This window comes from Calonectris borealis, chromosome 1, assembly GCF_964195595.1.
Source record: "Calonectris borealis chromosome 1, bCalBor7.hap1.2, whole genome shotgun sequence".
Classification (NCBI taxonomy): Eukaryota; Metazoa; Chordata; class Aves; order Procellariiformes; family Procellariidae; genus Calonectris; species Calonectris borealis.
Genome location: NC_134312.1, coordinates 93,283,026 through 93,297,895, shown reverse-complemented (window position 1 = coordinate 93,297,895; position 14,870 = coordinate 93,283,026). Strand labels below are relative to the sequence as shown.

The 14,870-nt window shown below is 42.4% G+C and overlaps 1 protein-coding gene across 1 annotated transcript in view; it reads right to left on the bottom strand.

Moving 5' to 3' along the window:
- Positions 1-200: 200 nt before the first annotated feature.
- The window catches only part of LOC142089678 (cell surface glycoprotein CD200 receptor 1-A-like), a 35,618-nt gene continuing 20,948 nt past the window's right edge, over positions 201-14,870 (bottom strand). The window contains exons 5-7 of the mRNA XM_075166876.1: positions 1,762-1,833; positions 1,408-1,552; positions 201-337 (exon numbers count right to left, since the gene is read on the bottom strand). Coding sequence (XP_075022977.1) covers positions 201-337; positions 1,408-1,552; positions 1,762-1,833 — 354 coding nt within the window. The remainder of the gene's footprint in view (positions 338-1,407; positions 1,553-1,761; positions 1,834-14,870) is intronic.

Sequence of the window (14,870 nt, the reverse complement as noted above, 5' to 3'; positions counted from 1 at the left end):
ATTTGAACATTGGCAAGCTGTACTGATGACAGTAGTCTGATGTTCTGGTAATTTTGTTTGATCAGACTGGTGTTCAAAATTGGTCTGCATTGATGTTCACTGGAACAAAGGAGTGTGAATTAAGGTCCTAGGTAAATAAGTAAAAAAAACCTGATAATGATCATATAAAGAAAATGCGGTAAGACAGAAATTCAGCTGGATCATCTTGGTCCCAGGATCATCATATTGACTACAGTTTTGGGTGGGAGGGCATTCTGTATATTTTTCTCCACTTGATTTTTCAAATTCAATTTAGCATTTTGACACTCCTCCGCACTGTTCTCAGGTTTTCGATACGCTATTCACGGTAACACTCTGGTTTATTTTCTGAGTTTTTACCATTGATCTAGGAATTAGTAATGCTTGTGAATAGATATCATAGCTATATTTTAGACAAGGGCATGGAGAGGAAGAAGAGGTGTTTATGTAAGTAGAGATTAAGATGCAAGGCTGGAGAGAGAAGTAGGCAACATGTAAGCAGTATGAGGCCTCAAATGTAAAAGCAATAGTGCTCAAATTTGGTGCAAAGACAAGAAGAAACTAAGATGGTGTAAATGTGCAGACATGTGGCATATTGGATAGATGATTGCTGCATGAATGTGAAAAAATGAAAAGATGCAATGGGATAGAGGAGATTTTGGAAGAGAGCAAACTATCTTCTAAATAAGAAAAGTCCTACTTTAAATTGTCATAATGAAAGGTCTCTGAATTCCTTCGGAACCAGAAGTTAGACAGCTGGATTCTTTTGGTAGGCAAATATTATTTAAGATGTCATTAAGATGCTTTGGGAGCAACTTTCTGTTTGAAACCTGGGTTTCTAGCAACAAGTGAGGGGCTCATATGAGAAGGTGTGGTGGGTTGACCTTGGCTGGCCACCAGGTGCCCACCAAGCTGCTCTATCACTCCCCCTCCTCAACTGGACAGGGGGAGAAAAATACGACACAAGGCTCGTTGATAAGGAGATGGGAGAGATAAGGAGAGGGAGATCACTGAACAATTACCATCATAAGCAAAACAAGATGGTCTTTCGGGCAGTGGCATGGTTTACAGGGTATGTCTCCAGCCAACCAGTAGCTGCTTCCACCACAGTGAGTACGTAGCGCTTGCCTTGGCATGTTTGTGGCAGTGGTCCAACACAGTCAATTTGCCAGGCCTCGCCATGTCGAAAACCCAGCCACCGCCCTCTGTTCCAGGGAGACTTTACTCATGTGGCTCGCTTGATTGCAGCACATGTTTCACATTCATGAGTGACCTGGGTGACGGCCTCCACGGTCAGGTCCATGCCTCAATCATGAGACCATCTGTATGTTGCATCTCTCCCTAGATGTCCCAATGTTTCATAGGCCCGTCAAGCTACAAATAGCTCACCTTCACACTCCCAGTCCAGATCCACCTGAGCTATTTCAATTTTGGCGGCCTTGTCTACCTGTTCATTGTTTCGATGTTCTTCACTGGCGTGGCTTTTGGGCATGTGAGCATCTACATGACGTACCTTTAGAGCGATGTTTTCTATCTGGGCAGCAATGTCTTGCCATAATACAGCAGCCCAAATGGGTTTACCTCTGCGCTACCAATTGGTCTTCCACTGCTGTAGCCACCCCCGTAGGGTATTAGCCACCATTCGTGAATCAGTATAGAGATAGAGTACTGGCCACTTTTCTCGTTCAGCAGTCTCTAGGGCTAGTTGGATGGCTTTCACTTCTGCAAACTAACTTGACTCACCTTCTCCTTCAGTGGCTTCAATGGCTTGCCATGTGGGACTCCAAACAGCAGCTTTCCAATTCCGATGGTTTCCTACGACGTGACAGGATTCATCAGTAAACAGAGCATAATGCCTTCCATCTTCTGATAACTCATTAGACGGTTGTGCCTCTTGGGCACCAGCCACCTTCTCAGACAATGCTCCAAAATCTCTGCCTTCTGGCCAGTCCATGATCTCTTCCAGGAATCCTGGGCAGTTGGGTATCCCAAGTCAAGTTCACTGCGTGACCAACGCTAGCCACTTATTCTGACTAGCACTGGTTGCATGATGTATAGAGGGGGTGTTTCCTTTGAACATCCAGTGTGGCATGGGTAATCACGGTGCCAAGAGGAGATATGCTTCTGTACCAACAACTTCTGAAGCAGCTTGAACCCCCTCATATGCTGCTATCTTTTTCAGCCAAGGTGCAGTGGGCTTCTGATCCTCGATACACTTGGCTCCAAAACATCAGTGATCAACCTCGGGTTTCTCCTGATGTTTTCTGTCAGAAGCTCCAGGTGAGACCATGCTCCCTGGCTGCAGTGTAGCTGTACGTTTTGCGCAGCTGGTCCTGTCCAGACAGGCCCAAGAGCTACCACATGAGCTATCTCCTGTTTGAACTGCTCAAAGGTTTGTTGTTGCTCAAGGCCCCACTCAAAATAGTTCTTCTTTCGGGTTACTCGATAGAGAGTGTTCACCAGCTGACTATAACCTGGAATATGCATTCTCCAGAATCCCACGGGGCCTAAGGAAAGCTCGTGTTTGTTTCTTGTTAGCTGGTGCAGACATAGTTGCTATCTTGTTGATCACATCCATAGGGACATGACGCTGTCTAGATATCTGACAAGGACTGAGTCTGGGAAGTACTGCAACAGTTCCTTCTTTTATCTTGTGAAAGTTCTGCTATGGGCAACAGAACTTGGGAAGTGGAATATGAGAAGTCTGTGGCAGGACATGACTGAAAACATAAATTTACCACAAGAAGTGACAAGTACTTTATTTCTTATTCACTGGAGCCTGTCCTCTCAGTTACACATTGAGAGCCAGGATCCTATGACAGAGGAATTGACCCTGAGAAAGGCCAGAGTGGGACAGAGGATGACTTAGATGGAGAAATAATGCATGTAGAGGGAGGAAAGTTGTCAGGGTTTGCTGGCTGCATCAGTCAGAAATGTAGCGTGCATTTGATGGAAAGGTGGAGAAGGAGAGGGATAAACTGATTGTGATAGCTGAAGCTGAAGCCTGAGACGTAGCTAAGGATGAAGATGTTGCCAACAAGGTGCGATTAAAGACACACTTTCAGAAGTGCACTTTTTGACACAGCAGCAAAGAAAACTCAAGCATTGCTGGTTTAAGGTGCTATGCAGGGCCATCACAGCCTTCCTGGAGACTGAACTTTCCCTGTCCTTTGTTTTCTGAGAGCACAGATCTGGGCTCTGCCTGTGGTTTTCAGTGTGGGTTATTGCAGACCCATTTTATGTTAATTATCATAATGTCATCAGATATTATTTGACAAAGGCACCGTCTGTGATCTGCTCTGTTTGAAGTGGTTTCACTCAGCCTTAAAGTCCTTGCTGACAGCAGATTCCATGCTAATAACTCATTCAACAAGAAGTGCAGGAGCTGTAAACCTGGATTTTAATTATCAAGGTGCAAACAGAAATTAATTTATTTCCAGGAACTTCATTTCCAATGATAACATGAATATCAAGAGTTCTGGAACTTCAGCTGGTATAAACTTTTAAGCTGGCCTGGTTCCCTTGACTTCTCATGGAGCTACCATGACTTTCCTAGTGTGAGAATTCTCCCTGCTCTCTCTTTCTATGTCAGCTGAGGATCCTGAGTCTTGGGACCATATAGCTAGCTCAACAGGCTGCACATAAATGAGTAAATAAAATTATCTCTGAAGCTGGGAATGGTTCTGGAAAAGCATTATGATTCTCTGTATACTGACAGATCTGTTTTACTCACTGAGTAAGTGCTCACCCCAACAATGAAATACAATGGTTTTGTCTGGCAATTTGGCAAGGAAGTGAAATTAAGGCTGGATTAGATTATGCAATGGCCTTGTCCAATGTATAGGGCATTAAAACCACTTTAATTCTTTCAGAGATAGCAGTGTGTGTCACACTTGTCAGTGTGCCTTTTGATGACTTATCTTAGCACCTAGAACTCATTACATTATAATGAAGGAAAAATAATTTCAGAAGTTTTATTTGCATAGTCTGTAACAAAATACATTAATTTTGCATACGGGGGTATGTGAAAGAGAAAGCAAAAATATTGGGTAGCACCACGTCTTGTGTGGGCAGATGCAAAACTTCTGCTATATCTACCTTGCTGACGTACCTTACTCTGACTGGCTGTTCCTCCGACTATTCCAGTTCTTAACTCTAACAGAGTTCATCCAGTCTACCTGCAATATGATTGACAGGTCTAACCAAAATTTGATTGTCTGAATGGTTGCAATTGCAGACTCTGTAATTTCAGCTCTTGTTTTCAGCACACCATGAAGAGCAGTGTGCAGTGGTCATTTCCTTGCCCATGGGTCCCACTGCATGGCAAGTCCTGTAGCAGAATGGCATAATGCAGTAGGCTGGCTTCGGACATAAAATTTATAAACTTTGTGGCAGTGAAGTGACATAGCATGCTTATAAAGCTGCTTCCTGGTTGTTCTGTGGTTGGGTGTTGTTTATTCCTGGAAACACCCACACACCTGAAAGTCGTGATGAGAATATGGTTTCTTTTACACAACTCCTACTGGAGGGTAGGTAAGGCTGAGGTGATGCCCACATTCCCAGAGTCCCTCTCCCTTCAGGGAAGCTTGCATTTAATAGCAAGACTGAAATTGGAGGACCTGACTTTGAATTCAGAGCTGTTGTGCACCCTTTATACACATGTGTAGGTAAATAAAATATTACTCATGTTTCAAAGTACTTCTGGAGTCCTGGGTGTAGGGGCTAAATGTACTAAGCACCGCCCTGCAGCCTAGTCTGAAATTCTGCTTCCCACCACTCCTTGGATTCCTGTCTCAATAGCTTCTGCGGGCCATGTCCATGCTGTGCAGTTGCTGACAGTGCAGAGCTCCCTGAGCTGGCTTCGAGTTAGCTTCAGAAATAGAAACAGTACAGTCAAGTCAGCACAGCACTGCACCTAGCTGGGGCACAGCAACTTGTTCATGCAACTAACGGCTACGCGGTGGGGATGAATGATTCCACCCAGTGCAATGCAATGACGTATCAGCTTACTTGGAGCTAGTTCTGGGGTCACTGACATACGCAGAAGGCACACAGTTCCTGCTGGTATGAAATGTTGTCTCTCTCTTGAAATCAGCATTAAGATCACTAAAATGCATGATGTTCACCTGCCCTGAATTCCTGCACAGGCCACGATGCCTAGAAGCTTCAACTTGTGATTACGTTGTGGTTATGTTCTAGCCTACCTCCCAGCAAGGCTTCCCTTGAACCCTGCTCCAGACTGGGCACAGAAGACTGGGTTTACTTGGAGAAGTGCACTGAGAGCGGATGACTGAAAAGTGGGGAGGAAGTGACTCAGAGGACCGGATGAACTGACTCAGTTTGGTGAGAGGAAAGGAGCAGGAACCTCCAGATGAATCCTAGCTCCCCTCTGTGCAGGAGATCCAAAGCATTGGAGTCAGCCCCTCTTTTCTTTGGTCAGTAGGTTGCACAGAAATAAGTAATTGTTAAGGTTCTGCTTCAACAATAGGAAGAAGATGTTTCACTTCTCTGATTCCTTAAAATGCTGAAATCCTTGGCTTGAGGAATGAACATGATATCTTCACTTGACAGCAAAGCCTGAGACTATTTTTTTTTTCCAGTGGAGATGCTTCCTAGCAATCTCCCAGTCTAGGGCAGGCAAGCTAAGGATACGAAGGAGGAAGTTCTGCATTTGAACACCATTTGCAGCACTTCTAATGAGGTGGCCTGGAAATCGGCTAGCTCAGGTTGGGGCTAACCTCTGCACTACCCTGCATGTTGTGCTGTGTCTGTTACCCCCAGTGTGGCTGCACAGAATACTAAGGCTGGATGTGATATGTCCTCTATTATTTCAAGTAGCTGGAGTAAGGAAACATGAGAAATCTGTGGGAAATTCTTCCCTGACATAAATCAATGGTGGTTAGCGGAAACAAGCTGGTGTATGGAGACATTTGCAGGTTGTAGAGGTATTTATTTCATTTTCTCCAACGGATGCTACACATGTAAGCAGAAGCAGGAGATTCTTCTGTCTGATTTGAGGTTTGGACAGTTATTTCTGTCTTATTTTGCTTAGTAAACAGCAGTAAGGCTGAGAGAAGACGATTCTAATAGAATGGACATTTCTAGTGAAGAAATTGAAGTCCAGCATCAGACCATTCACAGAAAGGTGCAAGACACTTTCTCATCTTCAGGAGATAGGTATTGGTTTAAATGACAGTACATAAAGCTTAATATCTGTTTCAGTACTGCTCCTGCATTGTTCTAATTTCTAATGTTTCCACAATTCATGATTATCTAATGTTTTATGGAGTCTTTCTTGTTTTCTTATTTCAGCAATATCTGGTGATAAGGATGTACGCAGCCCATTTATGCAGTAAATGAAAAGTTACTTCCTTTTCTTGCCTTGAAGTTGGTACGAGGTGAGGTGAGGCATCCTGCTGTTCTTGCATTGTGGGGATCAAGGGAAGCAGAAGCTAATTTCTAGTCATAATAATAATAATAATAATTAGCTATCCAAGCTTGAATCCTAATCTTTCTGCCTTTCTTCTAAAAACTCTGGTTTCTCTCCCTTTCTATTCAGACTGCATTTAACATCACCTGAATAAAAAACAGAAGGAAGTAGAGAGAAGCATATGATTCAAGTCTGAAATATATGATGGTGGTGAGATTTGCTAATATATGACCAGATTTTTAAGGCCATTCTGAAATGATAGACTGCAGTTTAGGAGGGATTTCTGTGCAAAACGTATTCCCCACTACACTTGGAGAAAGATAGGGAACTGAAAGTGTTGCCATGTTTGAAAGTTTCCTGTAACTTTAAAAAGCTACGGTCTGTCCAAAGTGTGGTCAAGGCATGCAGTAATGAGCCTTGTATGTGTGGGTGTGTGTATTGCTCTTGTTACTGTCTACAGATAATTTCAGTCAATCGTGAACCATTTATGTGCAGGAAGGTCACAATATTGATTAAAAATATATGCTGGGTTCATTGTCGTTTTCTGCACCTGCATCAAATGGGCTTCCCAAAGACAGCTATACTTCCACAGAGAATTACCAAATTATTATTATTGTCAGCATCTTACTTTTGGACATTAGAGAGGAAACCTCTCTCAGTTCCTCTGGTTTATTAGCGTAGCCTGTCTTCTCTGTGAAGTTCAGCTTACCACAGAGACATCCACAGCTATCTTACAGCTCAAGGTCATTCTTAAACTGTATAAATTACATTGAGATCCACCATGACATTCATCCGTCAGGGACACAGCAGTCATGGAAGGTTGAAATGAGTCTTTTTTTCATGAAACAAAAAGTCATCAAGAATCCATGCTAAATAAGCATTGTATTAAAACTTTTGGACAGAGGTAAGTGGAACTTCAGGGGGCAGGAGATGGAGGCAGACATCTTTCCTCCAGCCTCACTAACCCTTCCCCATTCCCCAAGTGATCTGATCTCACAAGTGAGGTATGGGGGTTGCAGGACTTCTTCCTGGGGCACTTATCTCCACAGCCAAAGCAAGTAATTTAGAAGTTGCTGTGACTCCCTCCTTATCTCTGACTCCCTCTCCTTGGCAAAACCCCATTCCTGCTCCCCTTTACCCCTGTGACCCACTGACATGACAGCTCCATTCTCCTGCATTGCTTGGAAAGTGCCACCAGCTGGGATATAGGAGTCTTCACCTTCCTTTGCACTGATGGAGCAGAGAAGACATGAAAGAGAGAGAGATGGCATCCCATTTCACAAGATGGGATATTGAGATGAAAGGAGAGACAAGAGAGGCTGAGTGGAGCACACAGTGAGGCACGGTGTGCAGAGCAGGGCACCGAGACAGTATTATATGTACTCTGTGATACTACATTAATGTTAGCAGCTAATAGCTGCAACTGGGACACGGTTGTACTGTGCACCTGTTTCCCAACAGTATCGAGTGCCTCTTTGTCTAATTTGCTGAGCGGTGGGACTAGAAATGGGAAAGAAAGCTTTTCTTTTTAGGTTCACCACAATCAAATTGACCAAGAGCATCCATGATATATCTTGTCCTGAAAAGGCCAAACTTCAAGCTAAGTGGGGACAAATTCATTAGTTTCAGTGAAATTTTGCGTCAAGGTTTGAAGCACCTTCTGTGAAATAAATTGACAGGTTATCTTGATTTGCACACATATCCTCAACCATATCAAGGAATCCCTTTTGGGAAGCTCTAATCCTTTGGTTAGCTAGCTATAATAGCATACAAACAAACAAGTAAATGGAAATATGGGAGATGAAAAATGTGATCTGATCACCACATGCAAATATGTGCACAGAGGAAAAGCGCAGGTGGTAAAGGACTTTTCAGTCAGTGAAAAAGGTGCAACACCCACCAAGCTACAGCCAGTAGAATTCAAACTATAAATCAGGCATGTATTTTTAACAGTGAGCATGACTAAGCGTTGGAACAAACTACTGTAGGAAGTGATGCCTCGTTTCCTTCAGGTAAAGACTAGCTGCCTTCTTAGAAAAAGTGCTCTGCTGGAGCCTGGGTTATCTCACCACAGAGAATGAGTACTAGCAGAACCTCTACTGAGATGAAGAACAGGAAACACATGAAATTTGAAACACCCTTTATTCATACCTATTCACTTTTCCCAGGATCGATCTTAAACACCTTAGTGAATTGTATAGCAGTGATGAACCTAATCTGTAGGTGATTAAGGGAAGTTATGGGTTGTCAGCTCTAGGCTTACCCTGCACTACTCTTGATTTTTCCAGTGAAAGAAAGAGAGCTACACTGAGGAAAGGAGACTAAATTGAAAAATAATACGAAACTCAAAATTTCCTCAAGGCCACGAAAAATCTGAATGAGGACATAATCTCTGGATCTTGTACCATGCTTTGCCTTATCTCATTTCTGTGTGTCTCCTTCCAAAGGGTGCTGATAAAAGCTTCAGCAACCACTAGAATCTGAAATGGAGGACAGGATCTGTTGTCTCCATTCCAGCAGCATGTACCTTATTTTCCGAAGAAAATGTTTTCCCACGGAAGAGGGCTTTCCTAGCAAAGGATCTATGTCGTGACTCGGATCATACTGAAATTATTATCTCCAGGTTGGGCTGTCAGCCTTAAATTTGGGAGGTTTGCAAATATTCCATATTATTCAGATAACTTCTGTGCTGCATTTACCTCTAGTATGATCAACTCCTGTGCCACTAACTTTCATAAAAAAGACAAAATTTACATTTAATAGGGGAAAATCCTGATACAGTTGAAAAATATTTAGCATGTGAGGAGTTCCCCGCAATAGGATTTTTCCTTAGATTTATGTTGTGGGTGTATGTGGCAAGGTTTGGTAGAGGAGTAGTGGACCCACTGTAGACACAGCTGAGCCCATCAGCAAAGCCGGTGGTGCCTCTGTGAAAACACATTTAAGAAAAGGCAGAAAACACCACATAGGAAACAAAAAGAGTGAGAAACAGCAGAGGAAACACCAAGGTCAGAAGAGGAGGAGGAGAGGTGTTGCATGATGCCAGAGCAGATATTTCACTGCAGCCCATGGAGGGCCCACATGGAGCAGAGGAAAGGTGTGAGGAGGAAGAAACGTCAGAGAGGAACTGCTTTGTACTGACTGTAACCCCGCATCCGCCCTGTGCCTCTGGGGAGGGTAGAGGAGCTGGGAATGAAGTTGAACATACAAAAGGGAAGCAGAAATTGTTTTAATGTTTGTCTTTTTGTTTCCCACTACTAGTGATTATTAATCACTAATTAAATGCTTATTTTAATTGTCAATAAATTAATTTTCCCCAAGTCAAGTCTGTTTTGCCCATGAGGGTAATTGATAAGCAATCTCCTTGTTTTCAACTTGACCCATGAGTTTTCTCATTCCTATTCTTCCTGTTTGTCCTTCTCTACTGCTGAGGGTGCAGGTAGTAACTGAGCAGCTGGATGGGTATTTGGCTGTCAGCCAAGTCTAGTCTATTATAGTTGTGTTAGGCATAAAATAGTTCAGTTATAATTGGCTTAATTAAGATGTGCAGAATCCAAAAGAATCTCTAGCATAACTCCAGAAAGATCAGTTTATTCATCAAGACTTGATTTTTCTGATAGTTTTTAATGTGTAGGAGGGAATTTCCTGATTTCATAGTGCTGTTCTCACCACTTTCTGAGGAAGGCAGAAGACTTGATGTGGGGGGGTTCAGGATAGGCCAGAGGTAAAGATGTCTCTTCCAATTTTGCTACTGGCTCATTCTGTCACCTTCACTTTCTATAAGTGAATGGTAAAAATGGCTTCTGTCACACAGAAGCTCAACTCCCAAGGCTACATATATTATATACATAAAATGCTTATGGTACGATGGGGATGCATGTATTGGAAACTGAGAAGAAATGGGCTTCTCCCATGTAAGCAGACTTGCTAACCTAAACAGTTCATTTTTTCTGATACTAATGTATGGCTAGGAATCAGCTCTGCTTGCTACACCAGAACAAACAAGGCCTGTCTGGCACAGGGAAACACCAGCCTACAGTTGTTAGCGATGTACAACTAAGAACAGCACGGGGGGAGTATGGCATCTATATGGTCTGGAAAATAGAGCCTTGCCAGCCCTGAAGATTGAAAAATCATTTCCCAACTTGCTGGCCACAAATCATATGACTGCAAAAGGAATGCATTTGCTTGGGTGGTTTCGCTCTGTGGCAACAATGGCTAAAATATGAGCTGTCTGAACCATATGACTCCAGCTGGGGCAGAACTCCTCTAAATATCACTTAATTTGGGAACTTGGCAATACTGAGAACACTTCAGTTGAAGAAAAGAACATGATGGCAAAATTCTGTTACAATAGTTACAATAAATTTGGCTTTTTATGTTTTAATCAGGTCAGAATTTCTAAACTATATATTGGTGAATACAACTGATGACATTTGAAATTTCCATCTCTCCAGTGCTTGGCAAGCTTGTCTGAACAGTAATGAGAAAGAGGCAGTGAGTCAGAAGCTCAAAAGTCATAATTTGGGGATTAGCAATGACATGTTGCCTCACACTGCTCTCTTCTTTCTTTAGAAACTGCTGTAGCTGCTTTTTGGGATGAAAATGCTGCAAGTAGAATGAAACAGCACTAAAATCCAAGAAATACTGCAACTTGAATTTTGATGAGACAAAAGGGTGGTATTGAGCAGAGCATTCTAAGCTTCCCACTTTGGGATGGCTTTCTCAACCTTGTGCCCTTTGATTATGATGGCAACTTACAACTTGAGCTCTGTAAAGCTCAACTGTTGACTCTGATAAGCTATAAATACCAACAGCAGCTTACTAATGAGTTTGGCACTGTTGTCAGTGAGCGTGCAGCAGCAGTACGGCAGCTTTTCTTCTCCCAAAATCACTTTGTCAGTAGATTGTTGTGCTCCATATAACTGCCTAAACTGAGTACAACTTCAGATTAAAACTTCTGTGATTAAATATTCTGCTTGCTTTCAAGGTAGGTTGGGATACATATATTGTTTATGTCATTATCTAGACCAGCTGAAGCTTCCCAACTTTTCTCTGCCAAGACTTGGTTCAGTAATACCATCTAGAAGATAGCATGACTGTATATGAAATGGCATATACAGTTAATGCCTTGAAATCACAGAAGCTTTTTGGCACATATTAATGTTTGAGTTCTGTGAGAATCAAAGATCTAAATCTCAGTCCAGAAGGATCAGAACAAACAGAGAAGGCGATGGAGAACACTTTGCAACATGGAGTTCAGCCCAGGCTCTGCACCCTACAGATACCCCAAATCTTTTCACAGGGACTGTCTTGATGAGTAAAAATAATGATCTGAGAACTCAAATCATGGACCACCTTAAAAATAACTGTCCTTCAGACAGCTGAAGTAACTAAGATTTCTTGCATTGCTATCCACATTCAGCATGGACTTTCTACCTGATAGAGTTGGCCATCCGTACCATCTGTGAGAAGAATTCTGCAAAGTTACCAGCTGCCTTTTCTCCCTGGTGGGGTTTCTCTGCTGATAAATGTGTCACGAGGTCCTGTTTCACCAGAAATACTGAAAGACCAGAAATTACTTTAGAAGGAACATCTTATCTATATTGCGTGGTTCTCCTATTCTATCTACTTACATTCCACCCTACTTTTCAGCTATTCTAGCAGTAGGATGTAAAAGATGGGTGTTATATTTGTTCTATATTTCTTCTTTTTCTCCATTCTATCCCATGGATTTTGCTAGAATTCACAGTGAACCAAAATGTTTTTTAATCTCTTTCCCAGCCGTTTCAAAACATGGTGTCTGATAGTCATTATTTTTCTCATTTTCCAGTGCATAAGACTAGGCAGTTGGGATAATGTGCATTTGACTTGTGGGTGACTTCAGTAGATTAAAAAAACCCACTCTAGTTGCCCTTTCATCTCCACCTTGTGGTCAAACCAGGTGATGCTGCCCTCTTTCAGAAATATATTTTAGGGTGGAATGAAATACTTTATTGAACCTGAAGGAAAAGATTTTACGTGTTTGAAGGAGCGGGATTTGTGTGGGGGGTTAAAGTATTTTTGAAAGTCTATTTTCTGTGAAACTTTAGGAGAAAGGATGTACTACTGTATGATTTTTATCTAACGTAATTGCTTGAATAGGTATAGCATAATGATTGGTCATCATTATATGCAGGTTTATTTTAAAATATTTAAATCGAAAAGTCTTATTAGAATTTTTTTATCCATCCTGACATTCACCTGCATTTAGACTCCTGTGAAGCTTCATCTTTGTCTAAGAAAGGAAAGTTCATTCTTCTGTACATTTGAGAATAAGAAAAATGAGAAAAAAAAATTAATGAGATTTTCTCATGAAATCTAAAAATTTAAGAATTTAAGCATCATAAGAATTGCTGCTTGAACCCCAAGGCATAAAACCTGAGATAAGCAGAACTGAGTTTGCTATAAGGAACGTTGCCTCTGATGTACTTGATAGCTGTGATTTAACTCATTGGTTTCAAATACAAGATTGAGTTTGAGGTTGCCTCTCAATGCAGTGTATATGAATGGGCCGGTTCTACAGAACACAGGCACAGTTTTTACCATGACATGGTACATATAGGAAGGAGTTCCATAATTAAATATTTTCCTGGTGGAACGGGCCACCTGCCCGCAAAAGCTGAGACTCACTGGTTTGGAGGGTTGCTTGCCCTGTCTCATGACATGTTGCGTTTTGATGACACTATCAGGTAACACATGAAATGAATAAACTCTGTTTGATGCAATGTAAGATAACCTCCTGATGTATAGATGTTAAGCAAATTACTTAAAAGGAAAAAGTTCATATGCATGAGTGGAAATACCACATGCAGTAAAAATAAACAAGGGCAAATCAGCCTACTGATGGAAAGACAGATAGCAATAAGCGAAGATTAGGCAGGCACTTCTGATTTTTGCATAGTTACACTAGTTGCATTGTGAACATTTGCAATCTTATCCTGAAGATAAGAATTCCTTTTGCACAGAGACAAGTAGGGCTCTCTCCAGGCTGATTATTATCTGAAGAACGAACAAACTGAAGCAAGAAACAATTCTGGTTGTGAATAGAAGTCTGGATGCTGACAAAGCCTTTATGAGGCGCTAGCATTACGTTCAGTTTAAGCACAGCCCCCTGGATCAAGGCTCTCCTACCCAGTGGTAGCTGTGAGTGACACACGGCCCACTTGACAATCCTACAAGAAGCAACCCATTTTGTGGCTGCTAGACCGCGGCAGGACTCACAGCAGCTAGTCTCTCCCCTGTGCCTGTAGCTGTATCTACAATACACTCCTCAAGAGCGACTGCGCTCTCTGTAACTCCAGGTGCAGCAGCAAAGGCCCAGGTAACCAGCAACTGACACACATTTCCAGGCAGACTTATAAAGCTCATCCCTGCGCAGCTAGTTTGCCCTTTATAGGGGTTAGATTCCTGCTGTCAGGGTGCACTAACGAGCCTTAATGGCCCTGACTGGCTTCACCTGGGCCTCCACCCAAGCTCTCTGCCCATAGGCCCAGGAGCACCATTTAGGCCCAGGTGGGGGACATTGCTTCCTGCCTGAGCTGCCTTGCAGGAGTATTGATCATCTCTGAGCTGCCTTGCAGGAGTATTGATCTCTAAGCTGCCTTGCAGGAGTATTGATCATCTCTGAGCTGCCTTGCAGGAGTATTGATCATCTCTGAGCTGCCTTATGCCTTGCTCTGGGCTGATTTCACAGCTTGACCCCAGGCATGTCTTGTGGCTGTGAAGATGCCTGATGATTGCTGGCCTGTGTCTGACCCTGGTTACTTTCACCTGACCTTGACTTGTGAATTGATTTCCCAGCGTGACCTTGGACCAGCCTTACCACCATGAACTTGCCTAATGATCTGGACTGGCTACTGTCCCCTGGACTGCCCTGCAGGAAGAGGAAGCTTTCTAACCCTGTTTTTCTCTGATGGAATAGTGGTGAGAGACTAACTTTAGTCATACCGCTGACAGTCATTGCACCTGACACATGGGTATTCCACAGCCCCAGACTGCTGCTGTTCCATCTACAGCCAGTGTGGAGTTTCTACCTTGTACTAGATGAAAGATCAATAAGGCAGAGCCCTTGCTGTAGTTCAGCTTAACTCTTAGACTGGCATAGGTGGGGGACGATGATTTTTTTTTTTACTTATTAGAATGTTATTAGCTATGTAAATGTCATCCTGAATTATACTGGCAAGGATACTCAATCTGTTATTAACTCCTTGTTATTGCATATATTCCTGTAGTAGAAATTCTGCCCTTTTACTCTGTTGTAAATAGGAAATAACTCTGACTCCAGTAGTGTTATTAGGTTTGCAATCTCATTACTGAGAGAAATCTGATTGAAGGAATGTCTGCAAACCCTGATAGATACCTTATAGCCTTATGTCTGTCT